The 23,883-nt window shown below is 42.2% G+C and overlaps 2 protein-coding genes and 1 long non-coding RNA gene across 6 annotated transcripts; 1 reads left to right on the forward strand and 2 right to left on the reverse strand.

The window, feature by feature from the left end:
- Window positions 1-888: 888 nt before the first annotated feature.
- Window positions 889-16,801, reverse strand: ss18 (SS18 subunit of BAF chromatin remodeling complex). Of its 4 annotated transcripts, XM_076293521.1 has the most exons (12): window positions 16,431-16,796; window positions 15,582-15,658; window positions 15,328-15,412; window positions 14,669-14,807; window positions 6,760-6,984; window positions 6,446-6,616; window positions 6,270-6,347; window positions 6,096-6,134; window positions 5,444-5,566; window positions 4,056-4,186; window positions 3,351-3,413; window positions 889-2,553 (listed from the first exon to the last, which is right to left on the reverse strand). In XM_076293521.1, the coding sequence occupies exons 1-11, from the start codon at window positions 16,497-16,499 to the stop codon at window positions 3,396-3,398; spliced, it is 1,155 nt and encodes a 384-aa protein (XP_076149636.1). In that variant the 5' UTR covers window positions 16,500-16,796; the 3' UTR covers window positions 889-2,553; window positions 3,351-3,395. The 4 variants fall into 4 exon arrangements, with proteins under 4 accessions (XP_076149636.1, XP_076149634.1, XP_076149638.1 ...); XM_076293519.1 differs by lacking the exon at window positions 3,351-3,413 and having other exon boundaries at window positions 16,431-16,797; XM_076293523.1 differs by lacking the exons at window positions 3,351-3,413; window positions 6,760-6,984 and having other exon boundaries at window positions 16,431-16,801.
- On the reverse strand, window positions 12,392-14,425 carry LOC143135003 (uncharacterized). The gene is made up of 2 exons (XR_012988759.1): window positions 13,742-14,425; window positions 12,392-13,344 (listed from the first exon to the last, which is right to left on the reverse strand). It is a non-coding gene; the product is annotated as an uncharacterized LOC143135003 (long non-coding RNA).
- A 585-nt stretch (window positions 16,802-17,386) lies between the features above and the next one.
- On the forward strand, window positions 17,387-23,326 carry LOC143133705 (proteasome subunit alpha type-7). Its single transcript, XM_076293524.1, has 7 exons — window positions 17,387-17,636; window positions 18,121-18,247; window positions 18,354-18,478; window positions 19,694-19,816; window positions 20,016-20,135; window positions 20,236-20,298; window positions 23,023-23,326. The coding sequence occupies exons 1-7, from the start codon at window positions 17,535-17,537 to the stop codon at window positions 23,116-23,118; spliced, it is 756 nt and encodes a 251-aa protein (XP_076149639.1). The 5' UTR covers window positions 17,387-17,534; the 3' UTR covers window positions 23,119-23,326.
- Window positions 23,327-23,883: the final 557 nt, after the last annotated feature.

Genomic DNA, 23,883 nt, shown 5'->3' on the forward strand with positions numbered 1-23,883 from the left:
GATTTTGTGGACACATACATGGTGGTATATGTGCGCAGGTCTGTTTATCACATCTCCACACTCACAGGGACACCCCCACCCCTCCTTCTCCCAGCCCACCCCCCATCACCCCCCACCCCCAATAGCAGGCCACTCGTCACATGGCTCGGCCACACATCTGGCGTGCCATCTGTACCCCACCCCCCCTGATGTGACAGGTAGTCCCTCTTTTCCTCCGGAGAGGGGAACGGGGTGCGAACACGCCCCGGCTCTCTCTGGGTGCAGCTGGAAACATTAAAGGAAAGGCAGGTCTCTCGATGGGCTCCGTTTTGGCAAAGCAAACGCACAGCTACGTCCATCCGCTCGCTCTCGTGCATGCATGCGCGCCGCCCCACCCCTGATACAAAATAAATAAATAAATAAAAAATATGGCACCTTTGATGGCAGCTTATTTCTCCCGCTGCCGTCCGTCACTCAGGGGCCTAGGCGCGAGCACTTGACTGACGGGCATGTGAATGTGACGGAGGCTTGGCTGCGAAAGGTTACACAGATGAATGCAACTCATTGTGATGTTAATGTTAGTTTGCGTCTCAGTAAAATAATTTATGGGATTTTTTGTTCCGTAACAATACTGGAGTGAGCCCTGGAGACCGGAGCTGTATATACCACTTAGCTTTTTTTAGGACAGTGGGTGACCTTCCATTTATATGTTTATTTACGGAGAGGAAAACGGTTCAATATTATATGCTCCTACGTCTAAACAAACATCATCTTGTGTTTGGATTTTTGTTAAGGGTAACACAAATGGTTGTTCTATGAGATAACCAAATAAAATAAAGCTCAGTCAGAAATAAGAAAATGCTATCATTTGTGGTTATGAAAGACACAAAAAACAATTCAGACAACAAATTATGAAAAAAGTCACAATAATTTATTCTGACATTGTTTCAGTTACAGAGACATAGAGCTTTACAGGGTGGTGAAACCACAGACAGCGATGACCCCCTCAGAGAGGAAGCAGACAACAAATCAAGGCCTTTACAATAACAGAGAGCAACATGTTTCTAGAGCTCCTGTCTGCAGACTACACAAGAGTCTCACTGCAAATTACTGTAAATCATTAGGACATCAACGTCTAACGCAAATCTGGAGATCACACAACGGGACTCCTTTACATATAAAACTGTTCATTTGAGCAAATACTGTGTTTTTTTTTTGTCAAAGCCACGCTGTATATAAAGGACATAAATCTAAAAACCCAGACATCAACCACTGTCACAGAGACATGATGTTTCATATGAATTAGTTTCACACTCTAGTTTTTAACTCAAGTCCACAATGTCTTGGTGCATTCAGAGAGAGAGTAAAAGTGGACACAGGCTACTCTTACTAACTCTCTGAAAAATAATTTGAAAGTGTGTGTTACAATCATGGAGTGTTTACTTTGTTAACAATTCTCCAAACAAAAACAAAAATTCTATACCTCCTAGTCATCTGCAACATTGGCCCAAAAATGCTTTAATAACTTGGCTCCTCACTTGTTACATTTGGATGTGTTCACACCAGCTGTTTATTCCAAGAAAAATGACTATATACAGTTCACTCATTTCAGTTTAAATGGAAGAGTCCCTAGTTAACAACTGAAAAATAAGTGATGGCATCTGAGATAATGAAACACAATATAGACTGGTAAGCAAACAGAAGCAGCGTGAGATGAGACCCCTCAATGCATTTTAAACAAATCCTAACACAAAAAGTGACTGGGGAGGTGTGTGTGTGCGCGTGTGTGTGTGTGTGTGTGGGTGTGTGTGTGTGTGTGTGTGTGTGTGTTCTGGAGGCAGGCCAGCTCAGAACTAGTTCACAAATCCTCTAACAAATTCAGCTCTATCTAAAAAGCGTAAATACATTTGTACACATAATATCATCATTTTGGTTGACCTGGTCACAAATGAATATTCCCTGGTACAAGGTCACAGCTCGACAGCCTCCTTCTCACAGTCACATTATTGCTTACTATACAGGAGTCCACTCATAGCAGAGCCTTAAGGGCTATACACATCACAACCTTGGAACTGACAGGGGCATGATTAGTGTTGTGAGCATGTAGCCTTGTCTGGAATCGAAACAAATCAGAAACGTAAAATAGAGTGAGAAGGCAGCTCTGAAACACTTAAGGCATTGCTGCTTTCCAATGGCCCAAAATGCTCACAAGAAAAGTGGTAATGTCAAAAATCATTATATTCATAATACAAATTAGTTGTTTAAACAAGCAAGAAAAAAGAAGAAAAAAACTTTACAAATCGCTCAGTCTTCACATTAAAAATAAAAGTATCTTTCAATGTGTGTGTGTGTGTGTGTGTAAGTAAGAGAGGCAGAGATACAGAGACACAGAGTGTGTAATCTAGGGCAGCTATGTTTTCATAAGCAAGTGTGTGTGTGTGTGTGTGTGAGTGATAGGTGGGTCTCAGAGAGCAATAGCCCTTCTACAGGTCCAGAGAGGGGAGCACTATGAGTGAGCGCTCATGGAAGTGCAATGCCTGTGTTCTTTCACTGCTGGTAGTTTCCATACTGCCCCTGGGAGGAAGAGAGCAAAGGTAGACATAATCAGAGGTCTGGACAACACTTGGGTGTCGGACGCAGTTCATCCTTGTGAGAATGCAGGCAGTTACTGCTACCAGAGCTATTGTATTTTCTTAACAGGTGTGTTGGCATTGTTTGACCAGGAGATGGCAGCATGACTTCAGTTATGAGGAAATTAAATGCAGAAAAAAGAGGACATCATGAGTGCAGAAGGAGCAGCACTGGTAAGGTTAAACTATAATGCAGAGAACTCGGAATGCCATTTTCAACTTAAGACCTGAAATATTTTACATGGACATTTCTAAACAGGGGTCGAAAATGGCTTATCATCTTCCAAAGTTGCATCCATAATTGGATGTTTACAAGTTGCAAGACAAATAACCCTTTTTTGAGTTCAACTGGTTCACACAGTTGATCAACCTTTCCCGGTAAACACTTTATTTTGCCGTTTCGACATTTATTATTTTGTAGATCATTTGGACAAGAAATATTCTGGAAGCTTTACTGTTTTGTTTCCCCCACAGAGCCTTCAATTCAAAACAACAGCCTAGTTGTTTTTACCCAGAATTGCTTACAAGGACCTTGAGGATTATTTCGACCCCTGATTACAAAACAATGTAAAATAAAGACAGAAAGTAGACATAATAGGAGAGGAGGGAAGTGGAGATAAAAAAACAATAAAAAAATAAAACAAAACAACAAAATGAAAAAAATAAAAAAAATAAAAAAAAATCAAGGCTAGTAGTCAAAACGTCTAGATTTGATGTCGACGTCTCCACAGCAACCATTACCTTTGCTTCTTACAGATCTAGTCAGGGGTTGAAATACCCGGTCCTTTATTTCCTCATGTGTCCCTGAATATTCAAAGATAGAGATATCAAAATGGTGGCTGTGGCCCCCGCTCAGGACCACACATATCAAATACAGGGCAACACTCAGCTCTGGTCCTGGACACTGCCCAGGGAGACAAGAGAGGCTTCCAAATCACAGTGGAATGTGGCCTCCCTTGGCTCTCTCCTCGTGCCACATGGGCGTTTGTTAAGGACGAGGTAAACATCATGCAAGCTGCATTGCCTAGGATGCTTAGGACCCACCAATGAGAAGCCCCTTTTAGCCATCTTTGCAAACCTCTGCTAGATTACCCCCCCAAATAAGATTGCCATTCGCACACTCTCACTGCATGTATTTACAAAACACAAACACACACACACACACACACATTTAAGGGCACAGAAAATCACAATAGATTTCTCTCAGCCCCTAGCATGCAATTACTTGTGCCACCTAAATAAACAATGACTTAATTACCGAGTACAGAGTAGAGATCACATATTTACAGTTACCCAAATTCTTTGTCGCTAGACATTCATGGACTGTTCCCTGCACACTACCTAGAGAATGAGAGGGCACCAAATGTCTCTCTACAATAAGTCTGGGGGAGAGACAGACATCAAGAGTGACGTTGTTTTAGCACCTACCCCTTGGTGTGGACCTACCTGTTCATAGCCATAGGGACGCTGCTGCTGAGCTTGTGGAGGTCCTGGTTGTGGGGCCCTGTAGGCCGCGTACTGCTGGCCTTGACCCTGAGGGTAGTTGGGATACTGCCCAGGGCCTCCTTGAGATGGACCTAAGGCACATCAAATAAAACAACACAAACAGTCAGTCAGCAACCTTGACAAACAGCAATGGGGGGGGGGGAAGCTCTTCCCAAAACATCTTCATCAAGATCAGGCTCTGCACACTAATAGCGGCTCTCCGGTGAAGCAGCACCAAGCTGCTGATCTGTGGGTGTTTCAGCAAGAGATAAACACTCATTGCATCTGCTCTTTTAATTATATATTGTGGGGGGTCACGTCACATTCTCTTCCCTGTGCCTTCCCTAATGGAAGCTTCTGGGAATCGACAGTAGATCCTTCTAGCATCTCATAGATCCCCTCAACACACACACACACACACACACACACAGGGCAGAGGGAAGGGGTGGACGGTTTGGTTCCCATCTCCGGCTGGGAGTAATGAGGGCATCTGTCTGGAGCTAGCGCACTGCCCCACTAATGTGGAGACACATCAAGGAGTTGGTGAACCTTCATTAAAAACGCCCAGCCTCATTAAAACTCCCAAGCACCAGGCCGCGTGTGTGTGCTCTGGCTCACAAAAAAAGAGAAAGGGGGGGGGGGGGGGCAGAAAAAAAAGTTTGATTCTTCTCAGTCAAACGAGCCCACGCAGGATCGTTAGGCGCGGTGGAGGATCTTAACCTTGTGGGGGCTCAGGAGAGCGTGTTCCAGATGGTGCCGGTAGCACTGTGTGTGTGTGTGTGTGTGTGTGTGTGTGTGTGTGTGTGTGTGCGTGCGTGTGTGCGCGTGCATGTGTGTGCGCATGCATGTGTGATTCTTTTGCAAGCTCGTTATTAACATGAGAAAGGCCTCTGGCTCAACAAGAGAGGAAGCGAGTGAGGAAGTAAGAGAGAGAAGCTGACGGGATTAGAGGAGAGGAGGAGAGAAACAGAAAAAGGAAAAAAAAAAACAGGGAGAAATGAAGACTATGAGTTCCACTCCCACTCACACTGCCTGGGGCTCTAACCCAGCCACCTTTCCTCCCCCACTTTAGCCTGGTAGCGCCTGGCAAGCGGCTATCTGTCAGTGCGTCATGTTTAAGGCTTCAACCAAGGTCTTCCCTGCGCCTCCTCCGCGCTACACGACATGGGCAATTTAGTTCTCCTCGCTTTCTCCAGGCTAAAAAGTTTAATACATTAAGCTGGAAGATGTGACATTTTTATGTTCATGCAGAGAGAGAGAGAGAGTGGAAGAAGAGTCTGAGGGGGTAAGGATGTGCCTGTGCACTGCACACAGAGACAAGCTGCGGCTTCCTGGGGTGGCTAACTCACCGTAGCCTTGCTGCTGACCGGGGTAGCCCTGCTGTCCAGGATACTGCTGCTGGGGTGGGTAGCCCTGCTGTTGAGGGGGGCCCTGCTGGTAGGCCTCCTGCTGCTGGGCATACTGAGCACTTCCTGCAGGGGGCAACAGAGGACAGCTCAGGCCAGGCCTGCTGAGGGAGACCTCATCTCTGTGGACTGCAAACATGCATCTAGGCAGCATAGGGTGGCCATTCAATGGTCATCCATATCAAGGTAATACTGACACAAATATCCCACAGTTTACACAATGTTAACAAAAGAAAATAAGCTCATACCTTTCTTTGATAATCAATCTCTATTACATACCTTGACACTTTTACATATGATCAATCCTATATGAAGTCTTAAAAGCAGCTTTTTATAACATTATTTACAAAACAGTATCCCAGAAATACTATATCAACTTCATCACTCAACAAAATGCTTCTCAAAACAGGATTATTTTTCTCCAAAAAAAGTACTACATGAACACATCATTAGTCTGCAACAGCCATTAACCATCTCACTAACATGCTTCAAACTCTTAATACAACCTCAACACTAATTACATCTACAAGTAGATGCCATAGGATAGAGCCATAAAGAAGGAGTTTAAAAAGTCTCAGAAACCAGTTCTGTTTACCAGAGTTTGTAACAAGCTTCTGTAAGTTCTTTGCTCCACCTAACGCCATAGACACACAAAGTTTTTTGGTTTATTTATTGTAATGATGTAGACATGGAAAATAGAGTAAAGGCGAGCATCTCTATAAAGTGACTATTTCACCTTAAGAAAATGCATGTAACTGCAAGAAACTACCTTCAGGAGCTCCCTGCCCACCGTGACTGTACTGTTCTCCATAGTACTCCTCCTGGCCTGGGTACTGCTGAGGAGGACCTGGGTGAGGACACACAAAGGCCAGAGTTCATAGAGGCCAGCGGTGGCCTTTGATGGACAGCTGTTTGTGAAACATCTGGATCAGCGTGGGTGCTTACCTTGCTGTGGTGGCCTGTAGGGGGGCATGGGTCTCTGGCTCATGACGTGGTTGCCCTGGTTCACCTGGCCCATCATGCCCATGGGATTCTGCTGGCCCTGGTAGTGCTGCCCACCGCCACCAGGGGGCATGTTGTACTGCTGGGAGGGTGGCTGCTGGTGCATCATAGGGCCTGAGAAGTTGTGTCAAATGGCAAAAAAACGTAAAAGAATGCAAAACTCGATCAAATGTACTGAGCGGAGAAAGTGCTGATAGTTCAGAACTTCAGACCAAGCATACAGAGACGAGGGTTCTTTAACAAACAAGGCATGGTACCTTGACTGGGCTGCATGTTCATGCTAGGTCGTGGGCCGTAGCTTCCCATTGGCTGGCCTTGGCTCATGTTCATCTGGCCTTGAGTGGGCATGCCCTGTGAGGAGGGCACGGCATGGTTGTAGCCGCCCATGGAGCCGTGGCTGCTGGGGGGCATGTTCATGGCACCACTAGGCATGTTGGGGGGCTGGTTGGGCCCAGGGCCCTGCATGGGCATGTGGTTAGGGCCTGGAGAGGAAAGAGGAGATGGAGCCTGTTAAGATATGGTGGCCATTGGCTTTGAAGGAGCAGGCTGTGGATATAATGCCATACATGTTCCGTCAGGCTCAGCTAATAGCTCCTCTCAATGCTCTAGCTGTCCATTTAGTGGCTGTAGTGTGCAAAAACAAAGTCAGGTCAAGTCAAGTTGTGGCTCTGTAAATGGGGAAACAAGCATAGTGGCTTGGGCCTAGCCATAACAATCCCAGCCAATCAACATCGTGCTTCAGGGGCACAGAAGGGACGGGTGTAACCGATTGTCTGTTTAGCAAAAATATCTAAAACCTTCCAAATCTGGCAATCTAACTACAATTCTATTTATTCTATGAGTGGTTTAGGAGAATCAGGTCATATCTCAATAACACCTGATTTATTTCTTGTGTGACAAAGAAAAGAGATTTTTGAGGCAAGAAATGTGTCTATTGGGATGTGTTCGTCCTTCACATGACCTCACCATGAAAATGATAGATGATACCAGCAGCCTATAAAACATGCTCCAAATAGTGTGAAGAGGTAACATACCGTCTCTATAACACTAACATCAAACTATAATAGCAGTACTGAATGTTACAAAATGTTAATGATGTTCAGACTGTGTTTGAGAAAGATATTTTTATTCATCCTGAGGGAAATTCTTCCTGCATTTGACCCATCCGTGGTTAGTGAATGAACGAACACACACACACACACACACACACACAGAGTAGTGACACACTTGGGGTAGTGAGCTGTAAATAGTAAGTTCAAAGTTCAAAACACTATCGGAACTCCCCCTATTACCGTCCCGTATTTCCGCTGTCTTGTGTGTATGAGTCACTTAATATCCATTTCTATACAAACCAAGATGGCGGATTCCTAAAGAAACGCAAGCACCCACACCATAGGTGTATCTAAATTAGCCCAGTGTTTCCCATACATTGACTTATTTGTGGCGGCCGACCACAATATCAACATTGACCACCACACAATGATTTTCCAGGTTGTACTAAATTGTGCTTAAATCTGGTTAGCATCATAACCACACTGCACTAATTAGCTAAAAACTGTTGCATTCAAGTTAATTCTGCAAACCTACCACCACAAATATAATTCAATTCTGTGGGAAACACTGTAGCCATGTACCAAAAATGACATTTTACCGTGACTCGAAGAGCTGTAAACAGTGTTGTAAGGCTGCGTGTACACATCCGCTTGGAGCTCCAGTGGAATTTTAATTTCATGACGAGAATTCTTGGTCTAACCATTCATGTGCCGTTGAAACGGCGTAAATAGGCGACCCACCAGGCCAGCACTAACCTCCCAGCATGGTAAACAAAATCGGATATTTCAGACAGTAAATGCTCCCTTTAAGAACCAAAACAGATTTTGTTCAAATCTAGAACCTATGGCTACTGAAAAATGTAAGGTTAATTTATCAAATGTTATTTTAGTATTGAAAAACACTGTTATTTTAGAATTTTCGAACGAAAGTGGTGATAATCGGAGGCGTTACGATAAGTGTATGCAAGTAAACATGTTTATATTACAGGGTTCCCACTCTAAGTCAAATGTAAAATTCCATGATTTTTCCTTGACTTTCCCTGACAAAAAAATTCCATGACTTTCTATATAATGAATGCTGCAATATACCGACCAATGACTTCAGAACAGCCATGTAGCGTTCAAGAATCTTTTACTTTTATAGAGCGGGAGATTAATAAATGGGCATTGAATAAGCAAAGTTGGGCCAAGCAAGCACTAAAACTTATAACCAGATATACACCAGTTCTCCCTGGAAATATTTGTATTAATGTATTTTGACAAGTAAATGTTAAACTGCTACAACAGAATCCCCTGATATTCCATTACTTTCCTAGCCTGACGTAGTCATACTCAATTCTAGTCAGAATTTGAGTCTGATACTGCTCCATAGAGCTGTGATTATGGGGCGTGTTTCAAACGAACCAGGAAAAAAAATGCCTCTGCACTCAATTGGATAGACCTACAACCAATCAGAGCAACGGAGTGTGTGACGTATGTTAAGCGACGCATAGTTGATGTCAACAGAACTCAACTGCACGCTAGACGAAGAAAATGTGAGCGATTTTCGCAGGTGTTGTAAAAATAATGTAAGGATACACGGAGTTCTTCAACACACGAACCTCATTTTTGAGAGAAACAGTAAAGGTGAATGCATATACGATCAAGTTATCCGTTTAGGATTACAACTCCACAACACTGCAAACAAATCGCATCGCATTTGTCGGTCCTGTCAGAACTTTATAACACGGTTGGAACGCGACATGCCCGTGTTTAAAAAATGGACAGAAGACGAAGGAGACCAGCCTGAAGAACCGTGTTCATCTGAGGCATCAGAGACGCCCCGGACTCTGAAGAAGTTCTGCCCCAATCCGTCAACTTCAACCGGTACAAAAACGCGAAGAAGCATTACAGAGGTAAGCTTGTTAATACATTTCTACTTCTTATGATATGACTATGACCTCGATTGCCACGTTTCACATGAGTTAATAGTGAGTCGTGATTATTGTCCAATGTGATAAACACTGTGCATTCCCACACTCCTCATTTCCGTGAAATCTATCAATGATTAAATCATCTAGTCATATTTTGACATGCCTAGTATTCTGGAAGCCAGCCCGAATTTCAGTGTAGTGTGAGCAAATGTTACCAGGATAAACTTGTACCTGATGTGTAAGTTGGCCTCTGTCACTTTGTCAATATGTAGAAACTTCATTTTGTAATGGACTAGCATGTTATCCAACCCCCACTTCTGTGCTTGGCACCTCTGTGGGGGGTGGGCAGTGTTTCTCTGACCTGCTCAGCAATTGCATCTGGTGTCACCATATTTAACAGTCTGTATTATCCAATGTATTGTCAATGCACGTTATACTTATTAGGCTATACTGTAATTCTTCACACTGACGTGTTCACTTATATTTCAGGTTGTCACCCATTTTCCATCCACTTGACCTCCACCTGGAACACCTAAACAATTTTCTCAAATCATTTATGAGAGGATTGGGACCAAACATGTCAGAAATGTCAGCAGCCAGAATCAGTAGGTCCATTGGCATCGTCAAAGAGCTAATGGACAAAACGGACACAGAGCTGGAGCTGACAAGGCCGGCTGGCATTCATCATGTGGCCCGAGAACAGGACGTTTTAACACTGGTAAACATTTTCAGGGAGACACAACTTTCCCAACAAAAATCACCCAGGCAGGCAGTCTCATGACACTGAATATCAATAAAACCAAGGAAATAGTAGTGGATTACAGAAGGAAGCAGCAGAACTACAGTTACACCCCACTAATGATCAGCGGGCAACCTGTAGAGAGAGTCACAAGTTTTAAATACCTTGGTGTCCACATTACTGAAGACTTAACATGGACTGTTAACACTCAACATGTTCTGAAGAAGTCCAGACAACGACTCTACTTCCTTCGTCAGCTAAGGAAATTCAAAGTTTCTACATCCATCATGAAGGCCTTCTACACTTCAGCGGTTGAGAGTGTTCTAACTGGTAGCATCATCACCTGGTATGGGAACTCCACAGTTAGAGATTGTAGTACTCTGCAGAGAGTAGTGCGCTCAGCTGAACGTACTATAAGAACTCAACTCCCTGCTCTACAAGAAATCTATTCCAGAAGAGTACTCCTAAGAGCCCAAAAGATTCTGAAGGACTCTTCTCATCCTAACAATGGATTATTCCTACCGCTGAAATCAAGAAGACGCCTATGTAGTCACAAAGCCAGAACTGAGAGGCTCAGGAGAAGTTTTTATCCCCAGGCCATCCGAACTCTGAACTCACACTATACTGACTTTGCACACATTCACTCCTCAGCACTCTCAAACATTTCCCAACTCTGAACTCACACTATACTGACTTTGCACTCATCCACTCCTCAGCACTCATGACCCCATCCCCCCCACGCCCCAACACACACACACCTACATGACTTTTAGCACTTTTACATCCCTCTCCCTATGCTGCAGACCTTTTATTTATTTTCTTATTCATCACACGTCAAAACACACACACACACACACACACACACACACACACACATATCTGACTTTCTCCAACTTTTGCACATCTCTATAGAACTTTTTATTTATTATTTTTGATTTCTCCTCCATCTATCTACCCATGTCCTTGATTGCCTAGCCTTTCTGTCCCCCCCCCCCCCATCCCCAACACACACACACACAAAAAAAACACACACTCTTACATCATCACTGTGATCACCTCACATACATACAGCACACTACAGTAAGCCTCCTCTACATACTTGCTGCACACTGCCCCCCCCCCCTCCCTACATACACAGCACATTGTCTTCAGGATCTTCTCCAACACACATCCTCTACTTACCTACAGCATACTGCCCCCACCTACCCACACACACACTATACACACACACACACACAGTCACTGCTTCACTCCCCTCCCGCCCACACACACATCTTCACTGTCATCACTCACATACATCATACTTGCAGTACACTGCCCCCCCCCTCTCCCCTACATACACAGCACATTATTTCATCAGGAAGCTTCTCCAACACACATCCCCAACATACTTACAGCACACTGCCCCCGCCCCCCAATACACAGCACATTGTCTCATGAGGAAGCTTCTCCAACACACATATTGCACACTGCCCTCTCCCCACATACACAGCACACTATCCCATCTCCCTTGTCATCCCCCCAACACACACACCAAGACCCTTGGCAGTTGGGTTAGCCCCTTGAGCCGTGGATATGCCCAAGGTTTCTTCCTTGGTAAGGGAGTTTTTCCTTGCCCCTGTTGCTCTTGGGTGCTCCTTGTTGGTGCCCCCCCCCCCAATCGCAATCCTCCCCCACCTTTCTTATGCAGCCCTTGCCACTTAATCTACTAAACCCCTCTTCTACTGCACTTTTTACCCCCCCCCATAAATGCACAAATAGGCTGACACCATACTTAATTTCACTGCATTTCTTACTTCCAGTAACTATATGCATGTGACAATAAACTTCCTTGTATCCTTGTATCATGCATTCCCGAATTTCAAGAGAAACTTATTGGCAAAGCTGAATTACCAGGAGAAAATAATGGACTGGCAAAATGTGCCTATTTAAATAATTAAGTAAATGTGAAATGTAAATGGTGATGGTAATTTGTAAATATTGTTTTCATAAATGACAATGTAAATAATTGTGTTTTCATATAATAGTTAAGTAGTATCCACATTCTTGTGTGTGTTTTCTTATTGGTTGTATGTTCAAAGTTCAGAGTATATCTTCAAACATTACCTATTATGTGTAGATATTAAAAATCTTTATTGACATGTCTTATTGTTTGTCTTTTAAATGCAGAAACATCACCAACCAGTAGAGAAGTATAAACCATTTTAATTTTATTAAAAAATATTAATGTAACAGAGGTAAAAAAAGGCATTTGCACAACAACAGGACCCTGAAGCTACAAATTTGAGCCTGAATTTGAAGCTAGTCTGAGATCTTCAACATTGACAAGCCTGATTCCAAGTTACTTGGTGATGATTGTATCTTATCCTCATCCTCGTCATCAAAGTAACCAGTGTAATCCATGTCAACCTGAACACGGTCATCCTGAACAACACCGTCATCAAACAAATTAGTTTGACTCTGTTCGATGTCATCAAAAACCTCATGCATAATTCATAGTATCTCTTTTGCATGTTCCAGCTTGTATGTAGGGAGATTATGGATAATGAAGTCCAGGTCAAATATCTGTGTGCACTGTTCTAAAACTGATCAATGAGTTCATCTCCAAAAGCAGTGCAGGCTGTGTCGACTGTAAAGTGGTATGTTTGTATGGTCCTGAAGTAAACTACTCCTGTAAGTTTGTAACAGTTCCCTGATCAAAAGTGTGCCCTCAGGTGTGACTATTCTGTGTTTGTGGTGTGATGAAACCTCCCCTTGAAAGTGTTCATATTTGGGGATTAGCTCCCCACAACCTTCAGGTTCACAAGAACAAACAGAATGGCAGTGAGTGCAGCACAGATGTCCTAGATCAACAGATGTGGCGTATTCCTCAAAATGGCAGTACAAAGCTTTCCGCAGACAACTAGTGACTCCATTAAAGTACCGTCTTAACTGCTGGGTCAAGCTTTGTACTAACATCCCTCACAATCCAGTGTAGGCACTCCAGTGTATGGCCAGGTACTTTAATCAGACCCAGTCTGATGTTTGTTCTGTTTGGGCTCAGGGCCAAAATGATTGGATTGTCCATCTGAAGCTTTTTCATAACCCTGGCTCTGGATTCCCGATCAGCAGAAGCGGTCAATGTCAGCACAGGTGTACCTGGAATATATAGCAGTACAAAAAGCAACCAATAAGTAACAGTAAAAATAAGAAATTATGAGTAGTATCATTTAGTACTTTTTAATGACTGTACTGACATCTGAAAAGAATACATCACTTATAAGGGGTACAGTGACTACTAATATGGGTATGGTGCTTGAGTACATAAAGCAACACCTAAATGCCCTTCTGCCCTTTTGCAGCCTGACAACTGATAGAAATAAAACAGTAACCTACATTAGAATGTTTTAACAGCTAGTTCGCTACAATCACACTAACGTTAATGATTGTACCAAGTCTGAGTTAGCGAACGTACAACGATACCTAGGCTACAACATGGGATTCATATCACGACATTGGGAGTTATTTACTAAGTCAGACAGTTAGATTCTCTTACCATTTGTAAGTTAGATGAACTTCGTCCACGACGATACCCATAACGTTGGCTTGAAAAACATCGGAGCCTAGCATGTCCCTCCACTTGTTGTTCAGCAGCCAGGATTCCGGGCTTCCGAAAAGGAGCTGGCAACGACCGCTGGCTATATCCACCTCGTCGTTCACGCCGAGTTGCATCGCCGTGATGCCCATTTCAGTTGCTTCTTTCACTTGGTCCTCCATGAGTGCGACCAAAGGAGAAACAACAATGACCAATGGGTTTTCATTGTGTCCCATCTTCTTAGCGACCAACGGAGCCAGCTGATAAATTAAACTTTTGCCGAATCCCGTAGGAAGGACGCCAAAAACATCTTTCTTTTCAACAAATGCCTTGATCGCGTTTCTCTGTTCCTCTTTTAAAATTAATTTGCTGTCGATATCTTCTAGAACAGACCTAATAGCAGAATCTACACACCTCAACTCTCCAGCGGCAGCCATCGTTGTTGTAAACGAATTCAACCCAAGCGCGCTTTGGTGACGTGGTTGATTACGTTACTGTTGATCATCTGTCCATCATCGTATAAAGCCCGCCCTGACAATTTGATTGGCCCGCCAGATATTGGGCGAGCATACTCGCGCTACTATTGAGCAATGCCAGACCGAACTTCCCGACCTCAAACGTTGTGGGCGGGACTAAGTTCGGAATGGCACCCAGGCTATTACTTTCCCCCAAAAAATATAAAATTCCCTGACTTTCCATATCTGGGATAGACTTCCCAAAATTCCATGACCCGTGGGAACCCGTGGGATATTAGTAAGTGTATGCGAGTAGACATGTTTACAAACAATAAAAACAGAATAGTTCAACTTCGACCAAAATCATTTTTGCAGCTTCCTCTGTAAGGCTTTGAGTGACTATGCAGCAGAGGCATGGCCATGTGTCTCTTACCAGGCATCTGTCCATTCATCTGGCTCTGCATGTGTGCGGCAGGTGGGCCCTCAGAGGGCATGTTGTGTCCGTGGGGGGCCTGGGAAGGAGGGCCGCTCTGGTTCATGCCACCCGGCATAGGCATGTTCTGGGTTGGGGGCTTCAAAGGAACAGAGTGATGCTTAATAGAATGCAAATAAAGAACTGGCTATAATAATGACTCTGCTCCACCTGTATACATGAAATGTGCCGTCTGAATGGTGTCATCGAACAAAATCTCTTAACAGGCTATTTACCAAAGATAATACCGGTACCTAAAAAGCATGCACAAATGTGCACAGAGTTGTGTGTGCAAGTCATTGTAAGACAATTCAGCTGGGTAAAAGGAAGACAGTGAAGCGGTTTTAAGTTTCCAGGGCTTTCTTAAAGTTGTTGACAGTCATGAAATGGAGCAATGTCAGAGTTTTATTTACTATTTTACTAAAGACTGCAAAAAGCACACACTTCCACTCATGGGCTATTCAACTGTAAACATTCTGTATCTCCTTAAGGCTGGTTCTTCTCAAATCACCTTTAGCTCACCCCATTGGTATTGGCCTACATTAAACTAAATTTGACTGCTTACAGCAGGTATAAATAACTGGACCAATAGTTGGTTATCAATAACCAGCAATACTCACAGCAGGAAGGAGAGACTGCATGTTCTGATTAGAGTCTGCTATCGTAGCCAGGTATACAAGGTTTCTGTGAAGCATCTGTTGGTACCTATTACAAAAAATTAGACAAAAAGAAATGTAGCCTACTGAAGGTCTGTGGAACACTGGACAGGAATACAGTTTTTCACTTCAGATAAAACTTGCAAAATTAAGCCACCACCACGAGAAACCTTGACATAAGCAAAAATGGACACAAGATCTGTTCCATGTCAACTTACTGTGAACATTCAGCCGTCTTTCCTTTGCTCTGAAAATCCATTATGCACTGTATCAGTTGGTTATTTTCATCCAGTAACTGAAAGAATGACATTGAAAATCTTTTAATTATGATTTTGTGAAAGATTGAGATGAAAAGCAGTCATATGAATAACCTAGAGAACCTGTTAGTTAAGCTTATAAATGATTAAATTAAATCGGATGAAACAGCGAATGGCCAAACAAGGTACGCTAAACATTTTCTAATCGCGCTGGTTTGCATTTATTTATTCTTTACTATATGGGTTCCCAAACAGTTAGGCTATGAGTCTGGAGCGGAGGAGGCCCTGATCTGGCAAGGATCTGTTCAAGCGTCAGCTTCTAGCTTGGACAACAAATTGTTAAACAAACGGGCTAGCAGTTACACAGTTGTAGGCCTACTCTATTTTTTTGTTGTTTTTGTAATCAACCATAGGCCATTTAACGCGTGTGCGATTTCACGTTGAACAAAAACGATCCTCCACTATGAACCCATGATAGCCTACGTGCATTCACAGCTAACAAAGCGCCTGCATCAATCTGGCTTGGGAAAAACTAGGCCTCCGTTGTGGCTAGCTCACGAAATTAGGCTGTTGAACGAAACCGTAACATTGCAGCTAATGCATCAGTCAGCCTATATTTTCTTTTGAAGCGGCGGCTAAGTTTGTATTAACCGCGTGCCGGGACTGCTACACTGTAATCAAGCCATTTCCCTCCTAACAATTTGAGTTCGAATCCTAGAAGATACATAGCTTAGGTTACCCTAGAGCTAACAGCAGCTGCCACTATGTTTCTCCACCGTTCTATTCACATACGCAATGAAAAGTAATTACCTTTTGAATGCCTGCGGGAGTTATATCACCCTTTCCGCGCGGTCTGTGAGGTGCAAACGCCACCGACATTGTGATTTTAACTATATGTGGGTTAAAACATACAATAAAATACAAATCTGTAAACTCAAACCTCACAGCTCAAGGAAGGATGCTACTTAGTAACGTTGCATCTCACGGAGGGGGAGGTCGAAACAATGCTAAAACAAATTCTTATCTCCAAAACAATTAAATGTATAAGTGTCATAAAATGTGCAACATGTCTAGACTGTTCGGCACAAAAATGAAACCCCTTGTTGAATGACTGTGGAAAAAATAAATGAAAAATTGGGACTACACTAATTACTACCTAGAAATAATGGTTCATTCCTCCTGGGCTATGGGGTATTGGGAGATGGTATGAACTGCGGAGAGGAGGGTGCATGTTGTCTGAGACGACGTCATTCTGTAGGCATATTATTAGAAAGAAAACTGATTGTAGCCTATTCTTAAATCTTTGGTATTATTATCCACTCTATTGTATTTTCCACAGCAACTGTGTAATCTGGAACAAAAAGTTAACTGCCTATCCTTAATGGCCTATATGAAAGAAACAGATATCCAAAGGCTTAAGCTACTAAGGAATACATGTATCTTTTTTTGTGTTTACTATGTCTTATTTTTCCTCCTCATCTTCATTTTCTCCCTCTTCTTATTATTCCCCCAATTCTATGTTATTATTATTATTATTATTATTATTATTATTATTATTATTATTATTATTATTATCATTATTATTATTATTATTATTATCATCATCATCATCTAACAGCCCGTCTACTATTAGACATTCTCTGATAAAACCTAATCAGAGACTTTACTTAACTAGACCACCTACTTTGCCTACCTGTGTCTGTGGACTACTTGGTTTATCCCAGCCTAAGGTTCAAAGTTCATGCGCTTGCGTAGTGTGTAGGAAGTGTACGATTTGAAAAAAGTGTCTGCTAACTCGGGCTAGCAGAGGGCTAGTCAGATTCACATTGTGGTGCATATATTTCCGGAAGCAATTAGGTAGATACTGGGCCATTCAATCTTTTACATTGGTCAGTATTTTAGTAAGTGAATGCGATGGCAGCGAGATATGATAGAGCTATTACTGTATTTTCTCCCGATGGTCATCTCTTTCAAGTGGAGTACGCCCAAGAGGCTGTCAAGAAAGGATCCACGGCTGTGAGTTTAACAATATTATAACTAACTTACCATTAGCCCAACTAAGGTCATTAGACAACTATCTAACTGTGATTTTAGTGATGTATCAACTGACATGCTGGCGATATTCGTATAGATAATGTGTGTATTTTAATGTAGGGAAAACAATAGGCCCACTCTTTTTCGGACAACGGTAGCCTTCATCAGTGTTGTTAGCATAGGATGATACATCTAAGTAGTATGCACATTAAGTAGTGCAGTGTGCTAATACTAATAGAAAAATAACTCAAATAGCTATTATCAAGTTACGTTATTACTATGTCCATAACACCTTCGTGAATCAGTTCATTCATTGTTTTGATCTGGGGTGAGCTTAGCTTTCTTCAGCCACTTTTGATATGGCACCGTGATTCTGAAACTAGAAACTGCACCGCGTTTCAGGGCTTTTTAATCATCTACCATCTATTACCCATTAGATGTAATTTACTGTACTGTTTGTTGATAGGTCGGCATAAGGGGTAAAGATATTGTTGTTCTGGGTGTTGAAAAAAAATCTGTGGCAAAATTGCAAGAGGAGAGGACAGTCCGCAAGATCTGCGTGCTGGACGAACATGTCTGCATGGCCTTTGCAGGTGAGAAATGAGAAATTATGCACTTTTCTCAATCACTAATAAAAGTTCAGTTGGAAATGTCACTGCTCACATACAGTAATCACCCACCACAATTACCTGTCTCCAGGTCTGACTGCAGACGCACGCATTGTCATAAACAGGGCTCGAGTGGAGTGTCAGAGTCACAGACTGACTGTGGAAGACCCCGTCACAGTGGAATACATCACAAGATATATTGCCACCCTTAAGCAGGTAAAGGCCAGAGTGGATGCTCAACACTTTAGTAAATAATGTTATTTTATTGGGATTGTTCAACTGATTAAAATAAATAATGATAAACATGGAAGCAGCAGTGGGGCAGTGGAGGAACAGAGTTAGATTGCAAAAGACAGCACTGAGCAAAAGTCACACATCACCATCGCTCATGCCCATTAGCTAATAATGTAGGATATGGACTCATGGGCGGATTATGAACTTTTAGGCCCCTGGGCCCAGATGTATTAAGGGCCCCCCACTAATTGTCGCATATGTGAAAGGGGGGGTTTGGGGGTCCTCCCCCAGAATTTTTTTTATTTGTTTGATGTGATTTCCTGTATTCTGGTGCATTTTGGGGATGGCCAATACTAAATTAAATCAGATTCATAGCCTATATCCTGATGGGTTGATATTGAAGCAATGATTCCATGCAATGGCTTGGGCTTCAGGGCCCCCTGACCCCTTGGGCCCCTGGGCCCGGTAGGCCCGTGCAGTAATCCATCCCTGTATGGACTATATTTATGAAGGTCACCATAATAGAAATATAAAAAATACGTAAAAATGTTGAAGTAAAAGTTCTAAGACTTATGCATACAATTCTGCTTTTAAATTTTGCTCAGAAATGTGATAAAAATCCATATCCATGAGTACTTCATCTTTACATTCAGCTCACAGACAACAGCTCTGGTGCATACTCCTGATGTCAGCATGCTGATTGCGCACTCACTCAAATTGATTCATTTTATAGTTGCCTTTTATTGTGACCAGTCCAATAGTCATGCTTTTTAATTAGCATCTTTTGATATGCCACACCTGTCAAATGCCGCATTGTATTATATTGGTAAAGGTGAAGTGCCCACTAACATGGATTTGAAATAAATGAGCCATTTGTGTGCATTGAGCAAGTCTTATATTTACCACATATAATTTATGAAAACTGGGAGCCAAAACAAAAGTGTTATGTGTATATTTTTTCCTCATAATGTGTGCAGACAGAGATACAGTGAACAAAGACTACAAATGATCTTATCTGTGGAAATTAAGAAACACAATTAAGGCTGTGTAACGACTAAATAAAGCATTTAGAAAGACAAAATACATGTATGTTGTTGAGGATTGCGAAATAACATCACTGTGCTCCTGCTGACAGGAAAGCATTGATTTGTGATGGCTGCTCTAATGTACGTCTCTCTGCACTCTTGTTTGTTTCAGCGTTACACTCAGAGCAACGGGCGCAGACCGTTTGGAATCTCTGCGTTGATTGTGGGCTTTGATTGTGATGGGACTCCCAGACTCTACCAGACTGATCCGTCAGGCACCTACCACGCATGGAAGGTGAGTGCTCGACACTGGAAACCAGACATCAGTGGAGAAGCAGCTGCATTACCCTTTAAAACACTTGCCACATGACATCCCTCTTTGGACTATGTTGCCACACGCTACACACTCCAGTATATTTTCACATTCCTGAAGAATATGACGCGATGGTGGATTTGACACTCAGTTGCATAATTTGCTTGTTCCGTCCATTCAGGCCAATGCCATTGGTCGTAGTGCGAAAACTGTGAGGGAATTCCTAGAGAAGAATTACACGGAGGAGGCCATTACTGGTGACAACGAGGCCATCAAACTGGCTATTAAAGCTTTACTGGAGGTAAGGACAGGAATAGGCAATCACTTGTTTTGATTATTCAAATCTAACCTCCTTTTAAACTCTAATTTTAGCCTGAATAATGTACTCCTTGTGTTTGAAGGTGGTGCAGTCAGGTGGAAAGAACATTGAGCTGGCTGTCATTAGGAGAAATCAACCACTGAAGGTACCGTTTACACACACATAGGGCCATAACGTGTATAGCAAAAATTAAGCTTAAACTGGACAACCAATATCACCCTCATAGTTGGATTACGTTTAACTGAGGGGACAGGCTGTACTCTATGAAACAGCAATCAACTCCATCTCTGTTAACAAGGCAGATAAAAACCCTCTTCATCTATTTAAAATCAAGCCCTTCCATTTGTTAGTCAATAATATAGCTTTTAGAACTTTCTTTCACAGGGCTGGTGTCTATGAACAGATTAAATCAACACTGACATTTTCTAGGAACAGACAGCAGGGGTTCGGTATAAAAATGTATTATCCACAAAATTGCCTGATCCCCTCTGTCAAGAATAGGGGTTGATCTTTGAAGATGTGGGGCTGTTTTTCCTCGAAAGGGCTTGGACAAATTGTTATGAGTAGATGACACAATAAGCTCAAAGTAATGCCATCTGATATTAAAAATAAATCCCACTGTCTCTGCCAGAAAGCTCAAACTGAGAAGTGATTGGATAGTTCAGCATTCATTAAAGGTTGCATGGTTTCAAATGTATTTTTTAATAAAAGATCACAAGTATGATAAAGAGACTTTTTGATCATATTCATCAACACTGCCAGTTGTGAGTTGTGTTCACACTGAAGACAATTCTGGCTTATTTTAAAAATCCAAACATTGAGTTACTATCTATTATTTGAGCATTATTGCTGTTCAGAGCATGTGTTAATATCCTGGAAAATCTGCATGATCTACTGCAGTTTAGCATGCTTTCAGTCAGTACAGCTGAGTTTAGCTAGTATGATTAGAGGAGTAAAAAACTACCTGATCAACCTGGGTACAAACGAATGAGCTCATTGCATTTGCTCCGGCAGATCCTGGACAAAACATAGCAAAGCCTTGCTTCAACAGAAACAGTGATGCATTGAATACTCTGTTGTTTGTGCAACAAAAGGCCATTCTTGGCTTTCTTTTCAAAGATTTTTCAGAGCCTAATGAAAATGATATACATTTCATTATCTTTTCAACTTTGTATTGTTATTGTTTCACTATCCAGTAAATGTAGGTGGATACACTGTGTGCACTGCCTTTGTAATACAGCAGGTTTTGTATACACCTCGTTATTGATAGGGTAGCATCTCTGCCACACCCACCAAAGGATGGAAAACATGCCTCAAAGCCTGTTGCACACCAATGCCAAACATTTTGGCCCTGAGTTCGGCGGCGATATAGGTAATGGGAAGCTACGTCAAGGCAGGGACTCTGAAATGGGCGAGACGTCTCCAGTGAAGTGAAATTTAATAAACCAACTCAATTGAATACATCACATGCAAACAGTGTTTTATTCTGATCGATCGATCGATTCTAAAAATCTATCTATCTATCTATCTATCTATCTATCTATCTATCTATCTATCATTAATTAAGTTCGGACTCATCCCACTTTGTGCATCTGACTTCGCTCTGGCCACAGTGTGCATGCACTGTCGGCAAAATACGCTGTCAAACTCGCACCCTTTGAGATTTAACATGCACCTGATTTCCACCTGGACAATCAACATTGGGGGTGTTCTTTACACGATGACAGAGCCGTTGATGCACTTTTGTATAGAGCTAATGACTGCACTGATTGCGTTAGTATTAAAGGAGAATTCCGGTGTGATATTGACCTTCAGATCAGATTCCAAAAATAATTCCGTGGAAATGCATGGATTCCAGTTGCTGCTACTGGAAGAAACTGGAATCCATGCATTTCCACTTAATTATTTTTGGAATCTGATCCCTTATCATACCTGTTCATTCTTACTCGTCGCTCGACTTATCGTGACTAAATTCAAGATGGCTGCAAACGCTAAACTTCGTGAAGATACTGTCTGTATAAATCGTCTTGTAAGTAAACTACCAGTGCTTTTTTAAAGTTCTCAATGTCTCATTTTAAATATCAGGGCCCTCGGAAGTCTACCAATGAAGTGTGGAGATACATTGAGCCTCGTAAATGGTGTAAAACAGTGATTTATTTGCATGGCTAGCCCAATGCCGAAGCACCACCATTGAAAAAGCTGTTGGTAGCATCGGCTAACTAGTGCCATATTTTGGAGTGCAGGGGACAAGCCGAGATGGGCTATGAGACATACGTTCACACTCGGTATCATGTTTCAACACACTTTAGGTCAATATCACACCGGAATTCTCCTTTAAATGACGTGGACATGTATTTCCATTAAAAATGAAATACAAATGAAAAAAAAACAACAAATAAACAAAACCTTTTCTCCCTCACTTGGGAGATTAAAAAAACAAACAAATAAACAAAACCTTGTCTCCTTCACTTGGGAGATTAAAAAATAAATAAATAAATAAACAAAACCTTTTCTCCCTCACTTGCCAGGTAAGATTGTATTACGCACAGCTCTAAACATTCTAGGTCCTCTGACATATATTTTGGAGTAACATATCTCAGTGTGGAGTTGTAGGCTAATATTTCTGTTTATCACGTGTGTGTGCGTGTGTGTGCGTGTGCGTGTGTGCGTGTGTGCGTGTGTGCGTGTGTGCGTGTGTGTGTGTGTGTGTGTGTGTGTGTGTGTGTGTGTGTGTGTGTGTGTGTGTTGCTTGGGGGTAAAGGCAGTGCTGCAGGGATGGAATTAGCTCAAAAAGCAATTGGATGTACAAACACCTTATTAGGCTGAATTTAATGAAGGTGTATCATTTTTCCTTCTGTGCTGAATGTAGATTTTGGAGTCAAAAGAGATTGAAACGTTGGTGGCAGAGATTGAGAAAGAGAAAGAAGAGGAGGCGGAGAAGAAAAAACAGAAGAAGTCCTCTTGAAGCCCCTGTACTTCCTCTCTTGAAGCCCCTGTACTTCCTCTCTTGAAGCCCCTGTACTTCCTCTCCTTATCCTGATGTTTACATTTTTTTCCACAAGGATGGACCTAGATGCTAGCTATTTATTTTCAACATGTAATGGTCTTAACAGTAATGTAACAGACTGAGGTTGTCGGCCTTTTTGTGTAATAAAAACATCCGTTCAACATGTTACATGTGTGATGTTGTCTGATGTGGAGAAAAAGGGAAGAGCTGCAGACCAAGGCGTCGTCCTGGCATCTTGTCCCTGAAAAGACCACCTGTCCGTCTTCAGAGCACAGTGATGATGAGTATGTAACGATAATATAGCATGTGAATAGTGGATTTCTGACAGCATTGGGAGACGTATGCAGACTGCCAAAATGCCATTGTCAGTGACTTCATTCCACAATGTTACTGTATGTGAAGGCATGTTAGACCCTACATGAGTTACAACAGGGTGGAAAACTATGAATGACTATAATAAAATATGGACCATTTGTCTGTCTTTCTGTAATCAGGATTAACAAAAATATACTTGTTCATTTATAGAAAATGTGAACCATATGGACATTTCCTGTAATGTGGTTTAGCAACAGAAAAAAAGTTTAGTAACTTGTTCTCTTTCTCTCAGCATTTCATTGCACGTATAAGGAAGGATAACTGTAGCCTTGCCATAGTCTTTTTCTCCTGAACAACTCTTCTTTTTGATGAGCATACCTCTCAGAGCGAGCCCTGCGCTCCCTCAGT

This window comes from Alosa pseudoharengus, unplaced genomic scaffold (assembly GCF_046254945.1).
Source record: "Alosa pseudoharengus isolate Yale_2024_CS ecotype anadromous, Long Island Sound unplaced genomic scaffold, YU_APseudo_1.1 YU_APseudo_1.1_scf_2, whole genome shotgun sequence".
In the NCBI taxonomy this organism is placed as follows: domain Eukaryota; kingdom Metazoa; phylum Chordata; class Actinopteri; order Clupeiformes; family Clupeidae; genus Alosa; species Alosa pseudoharengus.